Source organism: Polypterus senegalus, chromosome 2 (genome assembly GCF_016835505.1).
Source record: "Polypterus senegalus isolate Bchr_013 chromosome 2, ASM1683550v1, whole genome shotgun sequence".
Lineage (NCBI taxonomy): Eukaryota > Metazoa > Chordata > Cladistia > Polypteriformes > Polypteridae > Polypterus > Polypterus senegalus.
This window is the reverse complement of record NC_053155.1, coordinates 300,739,985-300,762,758: the sequence shown is the minus strand read 5'-3', so window position 1 is coordinate 300,762,758 and position 22,774 is coordinate 300,739,985. Positions and strand designations below refer to the sequence as shown.

General features: G+C 37.1%; 1 protein-coding gene across 2 annotated transcripts in view; it reads left to right on the top strand.

The window, feature by feature from the left end:
- vps36 (vacuolar protein sorting 36 homolog) overlaps positions 1-22,774 on the top strand; it is a 74,780-nt gene that overhangs the window by 43,512 nt on the left and 8,494 nt on the right. For both annotated transcript variants that reach the window (XM_039745848.1, XM_039745849.1), the window contains exons 7-11: positions 3,177-3,209; positions 3,339-3,416; positions 6,824-6,958; positions 15,560-15,625; positions 22,693-22,757. In XM_039745848.1, the coding sequence (XP_039601782.1) occupies positions 3,177-3,209; positions 3,339-3,416; positions 6,824-6,958; positions 15,560-15,625; positions 22,693-22,757 (377 nt within the window). The remainder of the gene's footprint in view (positions 1-3,176; positions 3,210-3,338; positions 3,417-6,823; positions 6,959-15,559; positions 15,626-22,692; positions 22,758-22,774) is intronic.

Here is a 22,774-nt window from a genome sequence, read left to right as displayed (position 1 = left end):
CTGTACAAGAACACAAGATTTGGAAATTAAGGGGACAATGTGTTTTATGCTTCTTTGGCAAGAATGCTGAAAGGTCTAATATATTATAATAATCTAATAATAATAACAACATTTGTTAGCACATTTTCACAAACAACATGTAGCTCAAAGTGCTGTTAAAGATATTAAAGACTAAAATGAAATGAAATGAGAATAAAACCGTATGTGCTTACTGAGTACAGATCAACAAGAAACAGTTAAAGTAAACTCCTTAATTATGGATTATATTGTTAAGTTATTATTTTTAAGTCTCTAATGATTATGCTATGATTGAATGGCCAGAGAGGACAAAAAATGAAAACTCCTCTGGCAAGATGTTGGGAGTTACAAAAACCAAAAGACCACCCAGACAACACTGGGCATTTTACCAAAGAAATGTGCCTAAGTAGTTCCATATTGTTTTTATGCTTCATCCTATAAGAATCAATGCAGTGGATCTTGTCGATAGTTGATGTGTCCACTTTCTAACATCACAGTTGGCTGCAGAGACATGCAGGTTGCAAAAACACCACCACAAAAAAGGAAAAACAGAACAAGAATAGTAGGGGTTAATAATGATTGCAAGCCTGTAACTTATAAAATTTGTAATCCACCGTAATAACACGATAAATGTCTGTGTGACTGTCTGGTTGTTGTGTCACTATCATTCCAACAGATGGCACATCACAAACATCAAAACTGCTTTTATGAATCCCATATAAAATGGCATGTAACAGACATATGAATTGCATTGTGCACTGCAAATGTTAAAGCTGAGGTCTATGTTGATCACTTAGATTTCAACCCATCTTAGGCTGGTAGTACAGCTAGTACATATACAGTGGCATGGAAAAGTGTGGGCACCCTTGCTTAAAATGTATATTACTGTGAATAGTTAAGTGAGCAAAACAAGAACTGATAAACTAGCTATGACTTGATCAATTAAATTCTTTACATTTGCTCTTGGCTAGTTTTGATCGCTACTAAACTTTTGACTTCATTGAGGTATTAGCTTTTGAACCTCAGTACCAGTTCCAAAACATTACGAAACAGCAGATAACTCACTTCTTTTCTCACAGCTGCTTAATTTCCCCAGCCCACAAAGATGCATGTCTCCCTGTTCTGATGCACAATAATGCCACTCTCCACTCCACTGAACTTATCAAATCATTTTTTCTTGGAGTCTCCAATGTTTTTATAAATATATTTGTAGAAAAAGTGGGTGGGGTTGGTTCAGGTTCCCTAAGAGTTCCGATTGTGCTAATAAACGATGGAGTTTGAGGTGCTTGAAAAGCACCATTTACTTCTGGTATGAAAATTAACCAAATGCTGGTGCCATAACATTTTAAAAATTGTTTTCTTGGTACATTTTCAATACTGATATACCATGCAATCCCACTATTGACACACTAAAAACCATTATCCATAGCCTGTGTCTCGCTGGAAAAACTAATCATATACTTAATGAGCAGTGATATTCCTTTCTTTGCATACATACATTTTTTCATTTTATTTATAAGGCACTTTACATTTGTAGTAAATCTCAAAGTGCTACATTAAAAAAAATTAATAAAGACAGAACAAGGTAAAAACTGAGATAAAACAACAATAATTAGTGTCATTCCTATTTTTAAAACAGCCCACAATCTGCTGTGTTCTCAGGTACTCTGATAGGGCATTCCAGAGCCATGGGGCAGCCACTGCAAAGGCTCGGTCACCCATTGTACGAAGTTTGGTCACAGAGGGGTGAAGGCGGTAGGCATTTGCAAAATGGAGGTTTCTTGTAGTGGATTATAATATAAGGAGTTCCTTAAGATATTGCGGAGCATTTTCATGAATACACTGATGAGTGAGCAAACATAGTTTGTACTCAATACGGAGGTGAATAGGGAGCCAATGAAGTGAATGAGAAGTTGGTGAAATATGTTCATATTCCCGCACCCTCATCAGGATCCTTGCAGCACTATTTTGAATTTTTTTGAGTTTTTGAGGGCTCTTGTTGGGTATCCTGATGAGGAGTGTATTACAATAGTCCAGCCTGGAGGAGACAAAAGCATGAACCAGCTTTTTGGCATCACAAAGGGAGAGGCAAGGACGGAGTTTGGCTATATTTTGGAGATGAAGGAATGCAATTTTACAGAGGTGATGGACATGTGTATCAAATGACAGATGGGAGTCTAATTTGACATATAATAAATAGCACTCATGGGTAAATGTCTAAAGGTAATTGTTACACTTTAATGTATTTTGTGATTATTACTAGTCTAGTCCATTTATCTAAGGCATCCAAATTGATAACTACCTGCTTGAAACTTTGTTCTTACCGCTATTCAATTTTCGTTTCACTCATGTGATAGAGGTTCAATCTTTTTAGGGAAATGTGAAATGCGGGGGGAAAAAAAAAGAAAGAATGCCTTTCTCATGTCCACAGGTTTCTATGTACAGATTTGGCAGTGATAAACATTTGTCATCATGAGCTGATGAATTTGCAGAGGTCCTGCACCATAACCAATTTGTAATCAGCATGTCAGCATGTACTATATTAGGAGACATCTGTGTGATGAATTATTTTATCAATTTCCCAGATTTTAGGATAGGTATCTGTACACATATAGGATTTACAGTACTTTCAGAATTAATTTGAACAGTCAAACAATAAAACAAACAAATATGAGTAACAATTCTGAATTGAATCACTTTCAACTGCAGTTTGAATGTTGCTTTAATAGCCTGGGGCAACATATAGACTCAAATGCAGCTAATATGGACTTTTGAAGCCATTTTTACCGTTGCATCATTTCTCAAGCATTACCCTCAACTTTAATATTGAGGGGCAGTTGCCTGTATGCCCCCCCAACAGACGGCTCCTATGCTTGGTGTGTGTTATATTTACTGTACTGTAAGTAGTCGGATGCTTTACTCCCAAAAGTTACTGCAGTGGGTTGAACTGTTTAGCTCATCTTTATTTTATTATCTTAGTTAAGACTACACAGCTCATCCTGGGTATTGCAGAAATTGGAATAACAAGGACCATATTTTGTCTGGGTTTAGTTACTAAGAGATTTTAACAGTGCTCACACAAATAAACTGAATTGCTTAAACATGTTCTTAAAAACTGTCATTTTGATTTTTTATGGTAAAATATTTTTTTTCTTTAGGCCTTTGAAGATCTTAGCAAGCTTATGGAGAAGGTAAGTCTGGTATTTTCTTAAAGGTTTCCAGCTTTCTGTAATGGAGCTGTGGAAACAAAATAGAACTCATTTTATTTACTGTACATCTTCACTTGCAAAAAAAGTAATTTATGTAACTCAAATTTCTAGGCAAAAGAAATGGTGGAATTATCGAAGTCAATAGCGAACAAAATCAAGGACAAGCAAGGTGACATCACAGAAGATGAGGCAAGTCTAGAAGGCATTCAGTGAAAAACATTTTGACTTTTGTTTAAGTGTATTTGTGTTTATTAAAAATCTCTTTGTCATACATGTACTGTTTGAGCAGATATTGACTGGCATAAGGGTGTTTTGTGTAAACAGTACAAATTGATTTAAAATAACATGAGATGAGAAGTTTGAGTCTATACTCTAAGTAATGAGTAAATCTGGGATTTTTAAATGCACTCTGTGTCTCAGTAACATTCAGTTCCATACAAAAGTTTGGACATGCCTGGCCAAATTGCTTATTATGTAGACATTTGAAGTAAAAAATAATAAATGTAACAAACAACATCATTTTAAAAATGCCATTGTTCTAGTTTAATATACGGTTGTGATTTATATGATGGAGTGAAAAAAATAAAAGTAAATACACTGTACAGCATTTAGAAAAGTTTGGGCACTCAACTATTTCAGCATTTAGTATTAACCCCTTTGTCAAAAATAACTTCTTGTTTTTGGAAATTTTTCCCTATTCTTCCTTTCTGAGCACTTCCAGCTCTCCGATATTCTCAGTGTGTCTGCCATGCTCAGCATGTTTAAGATCTACCTGCAGATTTTCAAATGATTTCATGTCTGGGGACTGCAAAGGCCATTCCAAAACCTTCACCTGGTGTTTCTTGAGGAATTTCATAGTTAATTTTGAAGTGTTTCTTGTTGTTGAAACCATCCATTTTTCAGCTTCAGTTTCCTCACTGACTGTCTGAAATTCTCCTGGAGGATTTGTTAATATTTAATGGAATCCGATCTTCTCTGTACACACAGTGTTTCTCTGCCACTAGGTGCCACACAACCTCAAAGTATATTAGATCCACCCTTGCACTTAATAGTTGGTAAGGTGTTCTTTTCCTCAAATGCTGATCCTTTTTGTCTCCAAACAGACCTTTTGTGGCTGTGTTTTAACATCGTCTGTAAATGGCATTGGTTCCAAAATGGTGTTTTGCATACTTATTTTTTTGTGATGAGATCACAAGTAAGGTTCTTTCCTGATGGCCCTTCCCTATGTAAGTAACGCTGCATATCAGAGCGGTGCACTGTAATAAGAATGTAAGTTTAATGTCACTGTGCTCTGTACAAAAATTATTTTATAAATCCACTCACATGTATAGGCCAGGCCAAAGTAAGCACACAGGGGCTCTCAGCATTTATAACTGCTTGGCAAGCATTTGAAGAGAGAAGGTACAACTACGAAAATGGGCATTGTACTATGTTAGAGTATGTTAGGGGTGAAATTGAATCCTCTCCTTTCCTTGTTTGGAACCTAAGTAAGGGCCTGCACATGGAGAAGACAGTATATAAAGATTTGGACAGCAGCCAAATACTTCAAAGCCGAAGGATGGATGGGTGATATCGTTGTCCGTCCTGAAAAGCCTTCCAACGCAGCGACAGAAAATGGCAGACTGTATAGATCAAGATTCCACCTTGGTATTGTAATGCTATGTGGCTTCCAATGCCGTATAAATCGTCAGTAAAGAAAGCTAAGTTATTTTCTCGTATGTGATTTTTACTGCCGTATCAATATGGTAGGGATATCGCCTTTTAATATCATATCTATATAGTTTTTGGTTACTTAAAACACCGCAATTACAAAAGAACTTATTCCAAATAGGGAGATTGTGACCCCTATCGGAAACATGCACCACCACTCCTTTTGCAACTAAGGGTGTACACACACTAGCAATTTGTTTTGCACATAAGCATGTTTGTCCATATGTAACCCTCCAAACTGTAGTTGATTTGACTAGTGTGATCACTCCGTGCAGGACCAACCGTACCATGCATTGGCCCTCTTGGAAGAGGTGGGCCCGAGAACAGTTCGGGAACAGTGTGATTGCTGAACATGTCGTAGAATGGAACACAGACATGATGTCAATGATGCAACGTCATTTCATTCGCTACCATTTGAGTTAAAAACAGCTTTTTATTCTCACCTTACAGGTGAACGTGAATTGTAATTGGCAAGAAAAGCTACAAATTCCTCCCTTAATATTATTGGTCTCCATAAAAATGTTCTCAACACGAATAACAGCAAAACACTGCACTGCACACTCAGTAAATCTGTAAGAGGCTAGAGTGTTATCGTTCCTACATGACTCCAAAAAAGAAAAAACACCACAAAATAAGCAAATCCATTTTGACATGCATGCTGCCACTCTGTGTTTCTTGGTTTGGCTTTACACAAAGTTGCATGCTGATGACGAAAGCATGCCTGGGCCTAGAACATTAAAGCGCAGTATGAGTACAGGCCTGCAGGGGAGTGGGGAGACAATCATGCCAAGTGTGTGAGTACACCCTAAACCAGCCTGAAGGTCACTTGCAGTCATATAGTAGTTTTGCTTTGCCTCTCTGCACATTATATGAGCTGTTCTACAGTATCTGTCAGTTTTCATGGTCTCTCAGATCTCCACAGTTCCTCTAAACTGACATTTCTTAATGACATTTCAGACTGTGGATATTGCTAGGTGGAAGCTCTTTGATGTTTTTATGGCCTTCCCCTGCTTTGAAGTCAGTTGCTTAGAAGAGTCCATGGTAGTTGAATGATGCACAATGTTTGAAGTGTCAAAGAGTTCATTAAGCTCTGGAACTGACATCATCTGATAATTCTTAATAATAATTCTTGACCAGAGTAGCACAGACTAACCGCCTAATAGGATCTGAGAATTTGCAACTGAAAGGGTGGCCAAACTTTTGCAAATACCACATTGACTCTTTTATTTATTTTTTTTTAATTTTTGAAGTTTATCAAATAAATAGTAACCTTACATTAACTTTTTCTTCAAAGTGCACATTTAGCTTGCTTGCTGTCCAATTTGTGTTCATAATTTTTTTTACTTCAAATGTCAACTACATATGTAATTTTGACAAGAATGTCCAAACCTTGGCATGGAACTGTATAAAATGGAAATTTACACCAAGAAAATGAATCCTAGCGCAGAGTGTAAAATATTTGCACAACACATCATACCTTAGAAGCAGCATTCTGCATTATGCTATGCAAGCAAATTAAAATGTTTCAGCAAGATGCTGGCATGATCTATTGGGTCATGTAAAAAATCGAAAATATTGCACAAGATGTAGATTGAGGACTTTAAACATAATTGTGAGTTTTGAATTAATGGAACTCCACTCCTTTATTTTCTGAGCGTGCCTATTTCGTTGCAGGATTTGGAGGCACTGGAGGTTTCTTCTGTAAGATCTGGTGGTGTTCAATGCATGAACAATTTATCACAGGACACACTTGCATGCACCTACTTGCACATGTGAACCCAGTGCCAATTTAGATTCCCCTCAGCCTTACCTGTACCTTTTCCAGTGTGCAAATGAATTGAATATGTTTTCTGTAATAGTTTTTACTGTTTTCTTTCCATTCACAGACAATTCGGTTCAAGTCATACCTTTTAAGCATGGGTATTGCTAACCCAGTCACTAGAGAGACGCATGGCTCCGGAACTCATTACCATTTGCAATTAGCCAAGCAACTGGCACAGATTTTACAGACTCCTCTTGAGGTAAGACAGTATAGAAAGAGAACATGTGACATTGTAACATAATAGAAAGACATTCTGTTATTTTGTTTTTTTATAACTTAATTCAAGCTCTGCATCCAGCACTATATAACATATATTTAATGACTTTTTAAAATCAAACATACCTTTAGTGACTCTATAAAAGTGTTTAAGTCAGAGCTGGGTGTTACAGTATGGCTTGAGCGGTGTGAGAAAAGCAGTGCTGTAATTGGTTTAAAATTTACAATTTCAGTTTCATCTTTCAATGTAGAACTAACAAATCTATAGTAGAGCTGTCAAATTAAGATTTGAACATTCGTTTAAAATAAGGATAGATTTGAAAGCAATGTAAATATTCTATGTATTGCTTATATATGTGCATTTTTACATTTATACGTATGAGTCTTACACAGTTGCCTAAATTAAGCAGATGAAAATCACAGAATTCAAATTACAAAAATAGGGTTCTGTGCCTACACGCAGTAACATGATCAAGAAAAAAGAAGAATGGGGTGCTTTTCAACCTGCCTTTCTGTACTTAGACAATAATATTTCTTGTGATTTCTTAAACATGTAAAACACTTTTCCACCAAAAAAGAAAACACATCTGGAGGTTATAGATTAACTATGTGGGATCGAACCTGACTTGATAGTTAGCAGCGCAGGACGTCAGTTTTGTGCTGTGGGTAGTAGATAGCGGTCAATGAATCACATACAGAAGTAAACAGAATTCAGTTTCTCTTTTTTCCTTTTACAGTTACAAAACATATAATACAGATCTTAATATTTATTTTCCATTACACTTTTGTTTTAGGTATTTTGTGTCATACCAGCCGCATCCTAAAGCCAATCAACAACAATTTAGATAATGTACACATGCGTAACATTCAGGTGCATTCGCCGACTAAGTTAACTGATATGAAAGTTGGATCATTTCACATTTTTTATTTGCTTCATCCAAGAGTCAGTTATTACATTTTTGTTTATTAAATAGTTTTGTAACAATGAGTCTTCTTCAAAACTTGTAGTGATAATAGAATGTGTGTTAGCAGACAACATTAAATATGTGCTTTTTAATGCACTTTTCAGTGGAGGTATAAACAGAGCACAAAGAGTCTTGTGGTGGTTCAGTGGCTTTCATACACAGCAGATTGCAATTCAAGTGATGTGAGAATGGCATCGACTAATGTGTGTAAGTGGCAGAAAGTGTGACTAATTATTGTTTAATTTTCCTAAACATAACATTTTTGAAATTGCATCAAATTAGTAGTATATGAAAAATATCTAGTAATACAAAATGACCAATACTACCTTAAATCAGTATCAATATTAGCTAACCTATGAAAGTAGAAAAGGAACTGAAATAAGTTCCTCATCTAGTCCTTAATATTATTTAAAACACAGTAATTCATTATCATCAATTATATAAATAAGTAAAACCTTGGAAAGGAACTGATTTATTGTATAAGAGGAGTACAAATAGAACAGTATGAGCAAGAAGAGCAAGGGCTCACTGCAATTGTTCATGTATATCTCAGACTGAAGGATCAGAGGCTTAAGCCACTGAAGTCTCCCACCTCACGACCCATTGTCTATTTCTGAACCTGTCTTATGTTTATATCAGTTAGGCTACCTGCACCTTTCCTGTGTTATAAATTAGTTCAAACGCCATTTAGCTTCAGGTTGATAACATTAGTTCTTTATAGTCATAATCGTCGGATATAATTGTTCAATCAATTCTGTCTTCTATATCTTCTATAATAATAAAAGGCAAAGCCCTCACTCACTCACTCACTCACTCACTCACTCACTCACTCACTCACTCACTCACTCACTCACTCACTCACTCACTCACTCATCACTAATTCTCCAACTTCCCAAGTAGGTAGAAGGCTGAAATTTGGCAGGCTTATTCCTTACAGCTTACTTACAAAAGTTAAGCAGGTTTCATTTTGAAATTCTACACGTAACGGTCAATAACGGTCGACAAAGCCCGCGATGTTGAATTTTCTTATTTATACCCCCATCTTCACGAAATTTGGTAGGTGACTTCCCTGCGCTAACTGAAACTGATGTACGTACTTATTTCGATGGTATGACGCCACTGTCAGCAGCCATATTGACCTTTCCAACGACACTAATTCTCCAACTTCCCGTGTAGGTAGAAGGCTGAAATTTGGCAGGCTCATTCCTTACAGCTTACTTACAAAAGTTAAGCAGGTTTCATTTTGAAATTCTATGCGTAACAGTCATAACAGTTGACAATGTTTGCCATGTTGAACTTTCTTATTTATGGCCCCATCTTCACGAAATTTGGTAGGTGGTTTCCCTGCGCTAACCGATACCAATGTACGTACTTATTTCGGTGGTATGATGCCACTGTCGGCCGCCACATTGAACTTTTCAACGGTCTTTGTTACTTATGGGCCCATCTTCAAGAAAATTGGTACGCAGGTTCCCAACGCTAACTAAATCCCACTTACGTACATATATACGTCCATAGCCTGCAGCTCGGTCACCGTGTGAGGCGCCGTTGGGTCCCCCATCCTCACGCCTCCCACGTTGTTGGGTGCCTGCCTATATAAGGCAGTCCGTCCGCTCCGGTCTCTACATTCCCTTCCTTGCTTCGCCACGGGATTCACGTCTCCCTGCTGATAACTGCAGCCTTTTTATTTAATCCACGGCTTCTCCGCTGTTTTATTGTTCGTTTATTATGATTATAGTTATTGTGTAGGTATTTTAGACTTACTTTACATTGTTCAGGTACCCATTTCCTTTATCGTTCCAACCGTAATCCAATTAACATGTCTATCGAGGTGATCACCATCGATCAAAGAACTGTCACTTACCGAGTGGTTTCCATGCCCGGAGATGGCGCCTGCCTTTTCTATTCTCTTTGTTACATATTGTACGGTCATATCAGGCACACTCTTAATATCCGGAGGAACATTGTGTCTTATGTATTGAATGACTGGGACCGGTTCAAGGTGTGGACTGATGATGGTACAGGAGATAATTATACTACACAGGAGCACTATAAGAATGAAATGCTTAAGCCCTTCACCTATGGTTCTGCATGTGAGTTGATGGCTGCTGCTGAATTGTTCGGTTGTCACTTTCAAGTGTACCAAAATGGCCAAATATTTTATACCTTTGGACAACCGCCAATGCCTCTTAAACATCTTAGATTCACAGGTGACGATTTGAGTAGTGGACACTTTGATGTTTATGAATGTTTAAACTCTCAAAAGCTGGATGTGAAGTTATCGATGAAACCGGTTGTATGCTTACAATGCTTGACAGAAGCCGAATGTCACTTCAACACAACAAGTCCTGCAAATACTAACGTAATTAAAACAAACCATGAAACTCAAACCGATTATGATAGCAGTAATCCAAGCTGTGAGATTTGAAACAAGATTACTGTTCACATGGTCAACTGTACGTTGCATGCTCAAGAGTAAGCTCAGCGCACAGCTTGGTCATATTACAACTGGAGGGCCGTACTGACAATGTGGTATAGAAAGAGATCCTTAACAAATAATTATTGGTATATTTTCCCTCAGTATAAAAAGTTTTAATTTTCTTCTTAATAAAAATTTTAAGGCAGTACTTTGCCGCTCCGAAGCGCGCGTATTTTGCTAGTGTTATATATAATTGCTTGGATAGCATACGGGCTTGGGCAGATTTGTGGCAGATGAAATTTAATGTCAGTAAATGTAAAGTATTACACAAAGGATGCAAAAATTAAGTTTAAATACACAATGGGTGGTTGGAAAATTGAGAGTACACCTTATGAGAAGGATTTAGGAGTCATAGTGGACTCTAAGCTATTGATTTCCTGACAGTCTTCAGAAACCATTAAGAAGGCTAACAGAATGAACAGGTTATATAGCACCTTGATATGTGGAGTACAAGTCCAAGGAGGTTATGCTCAACCTTTATAATGCACTGGTGAGGCCTCATCTGGAGTACTGTGTGCAGTTATGGTCTCCAGGCTACAAAAAGGACATAACAGTGCTAGAAAAGGTCCTGAGAAGAGCGACTAGTCTGATTCCAGGGCTACAGTGGTTGAATTATGAGGAAAGATTAAAAGAACTGAGACTTTACAGTTTAAAAAAAAGAAGATTAAGAGGTGACATGATTGAAGTGTTTAAAATTATGAAGGCAATTAGTCCAGTGGATTGAGACTGTTATTTTAAAATGAGTTCATCAAGAACATGTGGACACAGTTGGAAACTTGTTAAGGATAAATTTTGCACAAACATTAAGAAGTTTTTCTTTACACAAATAATGAGAGACACTTGGAATAAGCTACCAAGTAGTGTGGTGGACAGTAAGACTTTAGGTTTAGGGATTTTCAAAACTCGACTTGATGTTTTTTTAGATGTTGTTTTGGATAGGACTGGCGCGCTTTGTTGGGCTGAATGGCCTGTTCTTGTCTAGAGTGTTCTAATGCTTTCCCCTTCCGATTATTTCCAGAGAAGTGACTTTTTCTGTACTGTATTAATTAACTTACCTAAAGCAGCAGGAGGAGGCGCTGCCTTATGAACAGTTACCAAGCATTTGTGTTCAACCTGGCATTTGACTCATTTGCATTGGATTGGTGGCTGTTGGACAAGTAAAAGAGGAAAATATGCAAAATAGTTCAAGCAACCATTTTGAAATTGAAGTAAAAGAGTAAACTTAACTCCTAATTGAAGTTGCACAGAAACTTTCTCTGTTTTAAGGTTGACGAGTTCATAAGGTTGTCAATGCTTTTCAATGGGAAATTTTGAAATGTTAAAACATTGAACGAAAATTGAACAGTTTCAACAAATTTCATTGAAGAATAAGTGTGCTGCATCTCAGCAAAATTGTTCCACAGGGGCCGAGTTGTTTCATGATGATGGACAGACAGATCAACATGGACTTTCACAATAGGTGCTTTGCACATTATATGCGAACGCACCTAACTACAATAAAATGTATTTATATAGCATATTTTCACACAGTGGATGTACTGTAGCTCAAGGTCCTTTACAAGATGACAAAAAAAAAAAAAAATTTGGACGCGAGTGTCAGTAGGTTTTGCTCCCTAGTAAACAAGTTACCCAAACTATTGTATAAAATTTCAGTAATTATTTACCACTCTGATGCTGATCTTTCTGATCATAAAATAGGTCATTACAATAGCAATTGACGAAAAGATTTCATAATTAATTGCAGAATTATGGTATTTGCATAATTCTTTTTTTTTTTATTTTATTGATTTTATTGAAATCACAAAACATTCCATACAAATAGATCAATTTTACAAGAATAGGATTGAAAACAAATCAACCTCCACCCCTGAGAAAGAGAGCATGGGCAGCAGAATAAAACTTAAACCTAGTAAAAATAAGTAAATAGATAAATTGATAAGTGAATAAAGATAAATGGAGAAGAAAAAGGAAAAAAAGCAATAGGGAGAGAATCTGCTTCCTCCGTGCATTAAAAGCTTATTCTAAAATGTTATTGATTAGATCCTGCCAGGGTTTGAAAATCTCTGCACAGACCCTGTAAGTGAGAATCTGATTTTTTCCAATTTCATATAGTATATAACATCAACTACCACTGACTTAAAAGGGGAGAGTTAGTATTCTTCCAGTTTAGCAAGATAAGTCTGTTCCAGTAGTGTAGTAAAGGCAATTAGTTTGTTTGTCCTTCTCCACTTTAAGCCCATCTGGAAGAACACCAAACACAGCTGTTAATGGGTAGGAGGGATTGTTACACCAAGGGTGTCTGAAAGGCATTTAAAAATTTTTGTCCAGGATGATGTAAATTTGGTGCAGGCCCAAAACATGTGACCCAGTGAAGCTGGAACTTGATTGCAGCGTTCACAGGTTGGAAATATTTTGGACAATTTTAAGCGAGACAGTTGTGCTCGATATATAATTGTGAGTTGAATAATTGTATGCTTTGCACATACGGAGCTCGAGTGAATTCTCTGCATTGCTACCTTCCACTCCTTTTCTGAGATAATGAGTGAGAGATCCTTTTCCCATTGTCCTCTTGGATCTTTGAAAGGAAAGGACTGTAAAATGGTTTTATATATTTCAGAGATGCTGTCTTAAGTCATTGAAACTGAACAATATTTTTTCTAGCATAGAGGGAGGTGGGAGATGAGGAAAATTGGGCAGGTTCTGTTTAACAAAGTTTCTTAATGGAGTCTTTATTTTGTTTTTAAGTCTCTAAAGGTAAGTTGAATGGTATGGTCAGATGACTAGAGAGGATATAAAAAAAACAGATAAGTTGAAGCAAAAAAAAAGAAACACAAAATCTGTAGGAGTTCCCAGGCTAAAAGACTGACCAGCCCTCACTGAGCATGCCATGGTCCATGAGGGTGTCAGAAAGACAAGACTCTCCTGTGAGCTCTTAAGCTTCATCTTCTCATCATATTAGGTGGCTGCAGCATATTCGGACCAAAGGATAGTGGTGCAGTGTCACCACAGAGTACCGGATAAAAATAAAACACGATCATGTCCAGTCTATAAAACTGCAAATAGATTTAAATTTACTGATAAAAACTGTTTTCCTCCCTCCCTTAGTATGAAGTACTAGTATCAGCCATGCTAGTTAATTTAAGTGATCAAGTAAAAGCCAGAATAAAGAGGTGTGTTTTTATAGTTATTTTGAAGTGTTCAATCATACTGGCCTGGCATATTTCTAATGGCAAAGTATTCCCAATTTTTGGTGCGTAGAAACATAAAGCTGGCTCTCCACCTCTTTTATGCTTTACTCTCAGAATACTGGGCAAACTGGTTTTAGTGGATTTAAGGTTACAATTACGAGTTTAGGGGGACAAGCAGTCCAAGGTATAAGAAGGTGCTAGATTGTTTAAAACCTTACTTAGTGTACAATTAAAAGCATATTAAGCACAACTTTTAGGTGGAGGTGATGTCAAACTTAGCAATTGCTGGATTTCAAATCTTACTGAAGAATTTCATCACGAAGGGTTATCAACAGAAAAAATGAGTACATTGGCAATCCTAGCACAGAGAAACTATGACGTCAAACGAATTAATGGCAAAAATGTCAGTCGGTTACACGGCCAATTGGTTAAATGTGTATCAATAGACTATGCTGAAACAGTTGGTTGTGATCGTGCAGAAGATGAAAACAACTTACAATATCACAAAGAGCATCTACAGCTGTGAACACTGTTTGGTCTTCCACCGCACAAATCACTGTAGAAAGAAGGATGTATCCAAGAAAGGTAATGTAGAACATCTTCAGGGGATAACATCATACATCAAAGAAGATCTTGATATGCCATTTGTATTAAAACTAACATTTTCTCATTAGAATAGCTTTTTGAAACATTTGAAAAAGTAGTTTTATGTAATAGAGAGAAAGAAACGAAATTCAATCACGGGCAGTTATACATTGTGTTGGCACAATGATATGTAGCAATTCCCATGAAAATAAAAATCTGTTTAAATTGTACATCCTCATCCCCATATGTGAGCGACAGAACCGCAAAGAGGCTAGCACATAGTTAGTTCATAGTTGCTGAAACACAAAAAAAGTTTAGAAATACTTGATGAGCAAATGATTGCTAGGTTGTCTCACATTTGACCTAACAATAAATATATGTGTTAAACTCGCAAGTCGTCGGAGTTGCAAATTATTGAAAAATCTTTCATTTTAAAATGTGTTTGGCTTTCTTCTGTACTCCTCTGCTAAAATATAACAACATTTTAAACTACTAGGGCTTATTATGCTGGGATGTCAAGCAGGAATTTGTAAGACCTAAGGGGTTCACCATGGAAAATTTTGAAAAGCATTTGTTTATTAATATGCCTCACACAAATCAGAAGTGAGTATCCCAAAAGTGTAAGGAATGTTGTATAGAGCTAGTGAGTCCATTTTAAGGCATGCTTACTCATAACGGTCCAATTTACAATTAATGCAGTGTGAATGTGTGTTTTATCTGTAATATATGGAAAAAATCATATGATCAGAAAGAATTTGTGAACAGCATACAGAAATTGACAAGACATAATAATAATAATAATACAGGTCCTTATAAGCTGTGAGGCAGCAATTTAGACCACTGGGCCAACATAATGCACTGTACATAGTTGTATAAAATATTATTTATAGCAGTAACAATAATAATGTATTGTTATGGTATACCTCAGTACAGGAAATGTCTCACGACTAGTGATTAAGCTATTGTATATAAGCTTCTAATCAGCCAAGAATTCACTAAAAAACCATTTCACAGACACAGTTTCTCTGATCTATGATCTAAAACATAACAATGACAGCCTCTGGATTATACTTGTCAGCACAGTAGCTTTTGGAAGTAAAATATTTAAGTAGGATGTAAACCTCAGCATGAAAATATGACCTTCCTTACTCAGTACTTGACACTAAGCAACAACAGGAAGTTTCTAATCTTCTAAGTTTGGAGCCTGCTGCCCGTGAGTGTTACTGAATTAACTGCACCACGTGTTTTAACGGCAAAAAATGCAAACTGATTTCAAAGAGTTTGATGAGCCGAGTGTATGCATTTCCCGTGAACTCCAAAAGAATTTTTAATGACTAAATTTGGTTTAATTATTTGTTTCCAATCAGGAAAGAGGAGGCATGATGGCTCTGACAGAAGTGTATTGCCTTGTCAATCGGGCTCGTGGAATGGAGGTGAGGAAACATTATATTCCTTGTTCATTTTGAATAAGTATTCTAAGATGAAGTTAAATTTAAGTTATTGTTGAATAATATAAAAAAGAAAAGCAGCCCTAAATCTTATTCTGTAAATATCACTCAGGGATTGACTTTGTTTATGATTCAGATAAGGGGCAGCAAACACATTTTTGGTGCCATTTCTGTTGAGGTAAGACAGGTTTGTGAGAATTTTGGTTTATAGATGGATAGATACATAGATAGAAAATGTATTCATTTAAAAGGAAATTACAGTGTTACAGTAGGAGACATAAAAAGGTACAAATATACATAAAACAAGAATTATAATCTTAAATATGTTAATAAGGTACAAATAAATATATAGCAGAAATTATCTGTAGGTATTTAACGAAGAGTTGGTAATTCACTAAATGTAAAGTGAGGTTAGAATTGCTCATATTTACAGTATCAGCTACAATTTGATAGTGCAGGACCTCAGTCATTGGCACAGTATCCTGCACATACCATCATTGTCTGCTAGACCAGCTCAGTACACATGGAACAAGGCCACCTCGGCTGTGTGGTGACTCATGATGGCTGATGCCTAAAGGTACAAACCACCTCACGTAGCACTCCTTGCTGCAATACAGTTGTCTCAGTCTATTACTGATGGTGAGAGTCATTGTCCAGAATAGTAAACAGCTTCCCGAGTGCCCTTTGTTCTACCACTTCCTGCAGCGAGTGCTGCCTGACTCCCAAGACTGAACCAGCCTTTTTAATCAGTTTGTTTTGTCTGCTGCCATGCTGCCATCACCTGCGGTAATGCAATTTTCCCAGAACACTGCCACAGAGAAAATTACACTGCCCATTACAAACTGGTTGAAAACATGAAAAAGTGGCCTTCATATAGCAAATGACCTAAACCTGCTCAGGAAATAGGGGCAACTCTGACCCCTCTTGTGTACAGCCTCCGTGTTGGTACTCCACTCAAGCTTGTCATTCAGATGCACTCTAATTTACCCACAGTTTAGGTGCTCTGGACAGGTGGAAGAAATACAGAGTGAGTCCAGAAAAGTACCGGTAGATAGGTGTCTCTGCGGCTAAGGATCTGCACTGGTATCTGGAAGGTTGCTGGTTCAAATCCTGCTAATGCCAGATAGGATTCCGATCTATTTGGACTTTTGAGCAGTGTCCTTAACCTGAAAATTGCTCCATTGGTGCTGTACAATGGCTGACCCTGTGCTCTGACCTTACCCCCACCATAAAGTCATGTGAAAAGAGAGTCAAAATTGAAAATCAACAGATCTAAGTAATAGGATGCTAGTCTGGTTGCCCCCTCTAACCTCTTAGCAAGTTTAAACAAAACAAGCACACGAGGGCACAAACAAACAGATTAAAAGCAGCCTTCTTAGCAGCAAAAGCTATGGGCTCGTGAGAGCGGATCAGGATCGCGGAACTCCTTACTCTGTCAAGTTCAGGTCCAACTGAGACGTCTCAGTATGGGGACATTATATATTTATTGGTATTCAACTGGAAGGGCGGAGTCAGTTGACCTTAAGAAGCATTTTCTTAATGCTGTGGGGTAGAAAAGAGATTATAATGTTGGCGACAGTGCCCTTTCCTCACCCCGGTGGGGTGTTGCTTACCTTACAACAACAACAACATTTATTTATATAGTGCATTTTCATACAAAAAATGTAGCTCAAAGTGCTTTTCATGATGAAGAATGAGAAAAAAAGACAAAATAAATAATTAAAATTAGGGAACACTAATTAACATAGAATAAAAGTAAGGTCCGATGGCCAAGGAGGACAGAAAAAACAAAAAAAAACTCCAGATGGCTGGAGAAAAAAATAAAATTTGCAGGGGTTCTACCTAACATAAATTACCAATCAATCCTCATTGTATTCAGGGTTCTCATGGAAGAACTTGATGATGACGGTCATGTGGACTTCTGGCCTTTAATCCATCAATTTAGGGACATCACAGTGCGAAAACCGTAAAAAGAACAGAAGAGAAAGTAGGGGTTAGTATGGATTTTGGAGCCACCATGAAAAATAATGATAATTAATTGAATATATAGAGCATCAGGATTAAACTAAGATGAAGCTATGAGAAAGCCATGTTAAAGTAATGAGTTTTTAGCAGTTTTTAAAGTGCTCCACTGTATTAGCCTGACGAATTCCTATTGGCAGGCTATTCCAGATTTTAGGTGCATAACAGCAGAAGGCTGTCTCACCACTTCTTTTAAGTTTAGCTCTCAAAATAATAAGCAGACACTCATTTGAAGATCTAAGGTTACAATTTGGAGTGTAAGACATTCCGAAATATAAGATGGAGCGAGATTATTTAAGGCTTTGTAAACCATAATCAGTATTTTAAAGTCAATTCTAAATGACACGGGTAACCAATGTAGTGACATCAAAACTGGAGAAATGTGCTTGGATTTTCTTTTCCTAGTTAAGATTCTAGCAGCTCCATTCTGCACTCGTTGCAGTCGATTTATGTCTTTTTTTGGGTGGTCCTGTGAGGAGTGCGTTACAGTAAACTAATCAAATGAAAACAAAAGTGTGAACTAATTTCTCAGCATCTTGCAATGTTATAAGAGGTCAAACTTTTGTTATATTTCTTAATTGAAAAAAAAAACGCTGCCCTAGTAATCTGATTAATATCTGATTTAAAATTCAGGTCAGAGCCAATAGTTACCCCTATATTCTTTAACTCTGTCTTGACTTTTAATCCTTATGCATCAAGTTTATTTCTAATAACCTTATTATATCCATTATTGCCAATCACTAAAATTTCTGTTTTCTCCTTATTTAGACTAATTACTAGTCATCCATTCTGAAACAGAAGTAAGACATTCTATCAGTGAATCACGAGTGTCAGGGTCGTCAGGTGCTATTGATAAATACAGTTGTGTGACACCTTAGATGAGCCAGGAAAGGTGCTCCTATGATGTGCATGTGTGACAGTCCCCGCCATCTCTGCATCTTCATCATCATTGAATACTGGAAGTAGGGTGGGTTTGAATTTCCTGAAGTCTACAATATTTTCCTTTGTCTTATTGAGTTGAGCTGCAGGTGATTCAGTTTGCACCACTGAACAAAGTCCTTCACTACTGTCCAGTATTTATTCCCCTGCCCACCATCAATACACCCGACTATGCCTGTGTCATTAGAATATTTCTAGAAACTCCAGTTCAGTATTGTACCTAAACTCTGAAGTGCACCAGGTAAACAGGAAAGAAACCAGTACAAGTACCATGGAACATCTGTGCTACTCATACCATCTCCGATATGTAATACTTAAGCCACACAAACATTTAGGCAGCCCATTTTCCAGGATACTGATAGCATCAGCCCTCATCGACTGGAGCTTTTCCACAAACAGTTTAGACTGTATGGTGCTGGATGCGCTAGTGAAGTCTAAAAAAGAATATCCTCACCCTACTACCCCATTTCTCCAGATGGGGGTATGGCTCTGTTCAGCAGAAAGATGACAGCACCTTCTAGTGCATCTAGTGCTGTTCTGAACTGGAGCTGCAAGTGAACCAAATGTTTCTAAAGTCTTCATAACGCAATATATGAAGTCAGAGCCACCACCCCATAGTCATTTAAGACTGGTCAAAGTTTAACCACCATTATGCTTAAAGCTAAATGTTTTGTTAAAGGTAGAAGGTGTAAATGATTTCATATTAATTTTAATCCACTGCCATTATGTGGCAAGTATATAAAATTATGATCTACTTATATTCCAGGTTTAATTTTCTTATTCTGCATGACTTTTTGCTGCAGTAACTACCATATCAACTCATGCAGCTGTCAGTCAACTTTTGTGCCAGCTTGCTAACAGGTGTCTTCAGACAGAGCTGCTTAATGTGAAAATGCAGGTTTGAGTTACTGAAGCAAGTGATCACTGCAAGAGTTGTAATCAAAACCTTGTTGGTTTTAAATACAGCTTTGCAGTGAGACCCATTTACTAAAGGAAGATCAGTGACTGATAAATCACAGATTAGCAGTTCAACTGTAGTTAATAAGAATTAGCACCCTGTTGACCCACTTCCGGTGTTTTCTCATATTTTTTTTTATAAGAGGTACAAGAATTATCTTTTTTGTGCCTGATACTGAAATGGGCACTGAGAGCATTTTAAGAACCCAGTGATTTCACGCCTTTTCAAGTACCAGCTTCACTTCAGGCTGCATGTTTTTTTTCCGTTTTCTAATGTGCAAAGGTGCCTCTTTTTTGTGTTTTAATTTATTCAGTAAAGGCTGTACTTTATCATACTTATTTTTGGAATGCTAGATTAAAAACTGTGAATACCATTCTCTGCTTTTACTTTAGGACAGTTATAATTTTCAACTTGATGACCTTTTTAGACAGTGGTTCCTAAACTTTTTATTTCTCGTGACCCAATTTGGCCTATTGCTTGGCTTTGCGCCTCATAACTGGCCAATCATCAAGCCGCTTCGTATAACTTAGTTATTTGGGGGTTTCCTTTTGGAGAATCACTTTGCCCTTGTAAAGTCGCTACTGATCGTTGTCCGGGGTAATTGGCCCTTGGCCAATTACCAGGGCTTGGAGGGGTGGTCCCCCTTGGAGAATCACCTTGGCATGTAGTCCAGGGGGGGTTTGTTTCAGCCCTACAAGTAGCGACCCATCGCAGGGCTTTCTGCAAACCATTCGTGACCTATAGTTTAAGAAACACTGTTTTTAGGTGTTAATCATTTTAGGTTTTAGTGTCTTCTTACACTAGCAAACTAAATTTCATATTGTCTGATCTAGGACAGATTAAGTTGTGTGCAACCCACTCTACAACAAAACAATTTGTGTAGTAGGCAGGATCTGAACTATACAGAGGTGAACTCTATGGCCTGTTGGTGATCCACAAAAGATTTTGGGGACTGAGTGAGAGCAAGCTCAGCTGACATCACTAGGAATCACTCCATTTGTGTTTAGAAGCTGTCCCTGCTTCCAGGAGTGCAGGAGTTCCCCTATTGCGTAAAGGAGCTGATTCTGGGGTGTCTTTGAAATCCTGATCTTAACAGTACTCTCTCTTTTTCTTCCTATATAAGTAATGTTTCTCGGATTGCCTTCTTTCATCTCCGAAACATTTCTAGACTTCGTCCTGTTCTTACCCAACACAGTACTGAAGTATTAGTTAATGCCGTAGTCACCTCACGTATAGATTACTGTAATGCTATTCTATCTGGCATCGCACAAAAACTTATCCATTGCTTAAAACTTATTCAAAATTCTGCTGATAGGATAATAACCTGTTCTAAATCCACTGAACATATTATACCTATTCTCTCTCAACTTCACTGGCTCCCTGTTAACTACAGAATACAATACTAAATACCGCTCTTAACATTTAAGATCTCCACAACCTCACTGATCTCCTACAGACTTACACTCCTCTCGCTCACTCAGATCCTCATCTGCAGCTCTACTTTCTGTACCACACATCAAACTCTGTGCTATGGGAGCTCGAGCGTCCTCTCGTAGTGCTCCTCAACTCGAGAATTCTCTTCTCTCTCATATTCGTCAGCTTGATTCAATAACACATTTTAAAACTGCCCTCAAAACTTATCTTTTCAAATTGGCATACCAATTCTGAATTTTGAACTGTTACTTTACTGTATTTTATCTTTGTTTGTTTGCTAATTATTGCTTTTTAATTTATCATTTTTTTTTGTTTTTATTTTACTAATGTTGTTTAATTTCATTGTAAGGTGACCTTGAGTGCTAAGAAAGGCGCCTATTAAATAAAATGTATTATTATTATTATTATTATGTTGTGGGTATGCAGCTGCCAACTAGTATTTACCATTAGTGCAAATGTCTCAAAAGAGACTAGCCATAGTGTGTGTGACCACTCCATGACAAAATACTAGATTTGTACTCTGGAGTAGCCAGACAAAATAAACTGTATGAATTTGACATGTGGTAGGAATCTGGAATAGTTGGGTAAAATTCATATAGACATGGGGAGTGTTGCGATTTTCCTGGCCCACAGAAACTCAAAATGGCATTAAGCCTCAAATCAAAAGTCAGAGTTGTACTCCTACTCACAAATTCAATCCTGCAAATAATGGTGAGAAGAGGAGGGAAGGAAATTGTTGCCTGTATTTTGATTAATAAATGTAACTTTTTATTCGGTTTACAAGAATATTTCACTTGTGAGAATGCTGCCTTACATGCTGTAGTGTGGATGAACAGAAAGCAGCTTAAGCCAAAAATAAGGTGTTCCCTTGATTTTTAACTGCATTCCTGATTATTTCTGTTTTAGAACCTTGCTGCACTGCAGCACTGACATTTATCCTGTTTTAACCTGATACCTTAGTAATTAGATTGTTGGTTTAACCTTATGAAACATTGGCTAAGGACTGAGATACCACTAAATTCAATGCAACATACTTTTGTATCTCATTTAGAGAGTCATGGGTTTAAATTGGAGATCAAAGTGACCTGGATAATTGGATGTGACTTTGATCCATCTTGGAACTGGTATAAACAACTTGGGAGTTAAGCTACTACCACCAGCTGCTGGTGATGTCTTCTTCATGTTACTTTTACAGGAGGATACATTTCTTACTTGAGAATGTCTTCTGAGAATCCATTTTTCTTGAGTAATTGTTTTCGCGTAAAAACATAGTACAGTTTGTTTGCAGAGCTGCCCAGTCATGCAATATTATTCTATAGAGAAGGTAAAATTAATTTAAAAAGATAGGAATGAGATAATGTGTCTTAATTGTATCCATTACACACCTGGAAATTCCAGCAGTAAGAATACCAAATTTAATATGCAGGTAATAATGAGTTAATTTACTAAATGTTATTTTGCCTCTTTTTTTATCAGTTTCTTTGTATTGCTGTTCTATTTGTTTGATATATTTGCCTAAAACACCTTAGAAAGTCAGGATATGTTACAATTGTTTATTTTTAATTAATCTGAACACACTGAATCATGGGTATAGTTTGAACTGGAATCCTTACTGTTTAAAGTTAAGTGCCCCTAGCCACCAAACCACTCCACACCACACTATCTGCCGGTTTAATAATTTGTGTTGACTTTATTTTAGCTCCTTTCACCTGAAGATCTCGTCAATGCCTGCAAGTTGTTTGAAAACTTAAAGCTACCACTAAGGTAACCAGTGTTTCCAA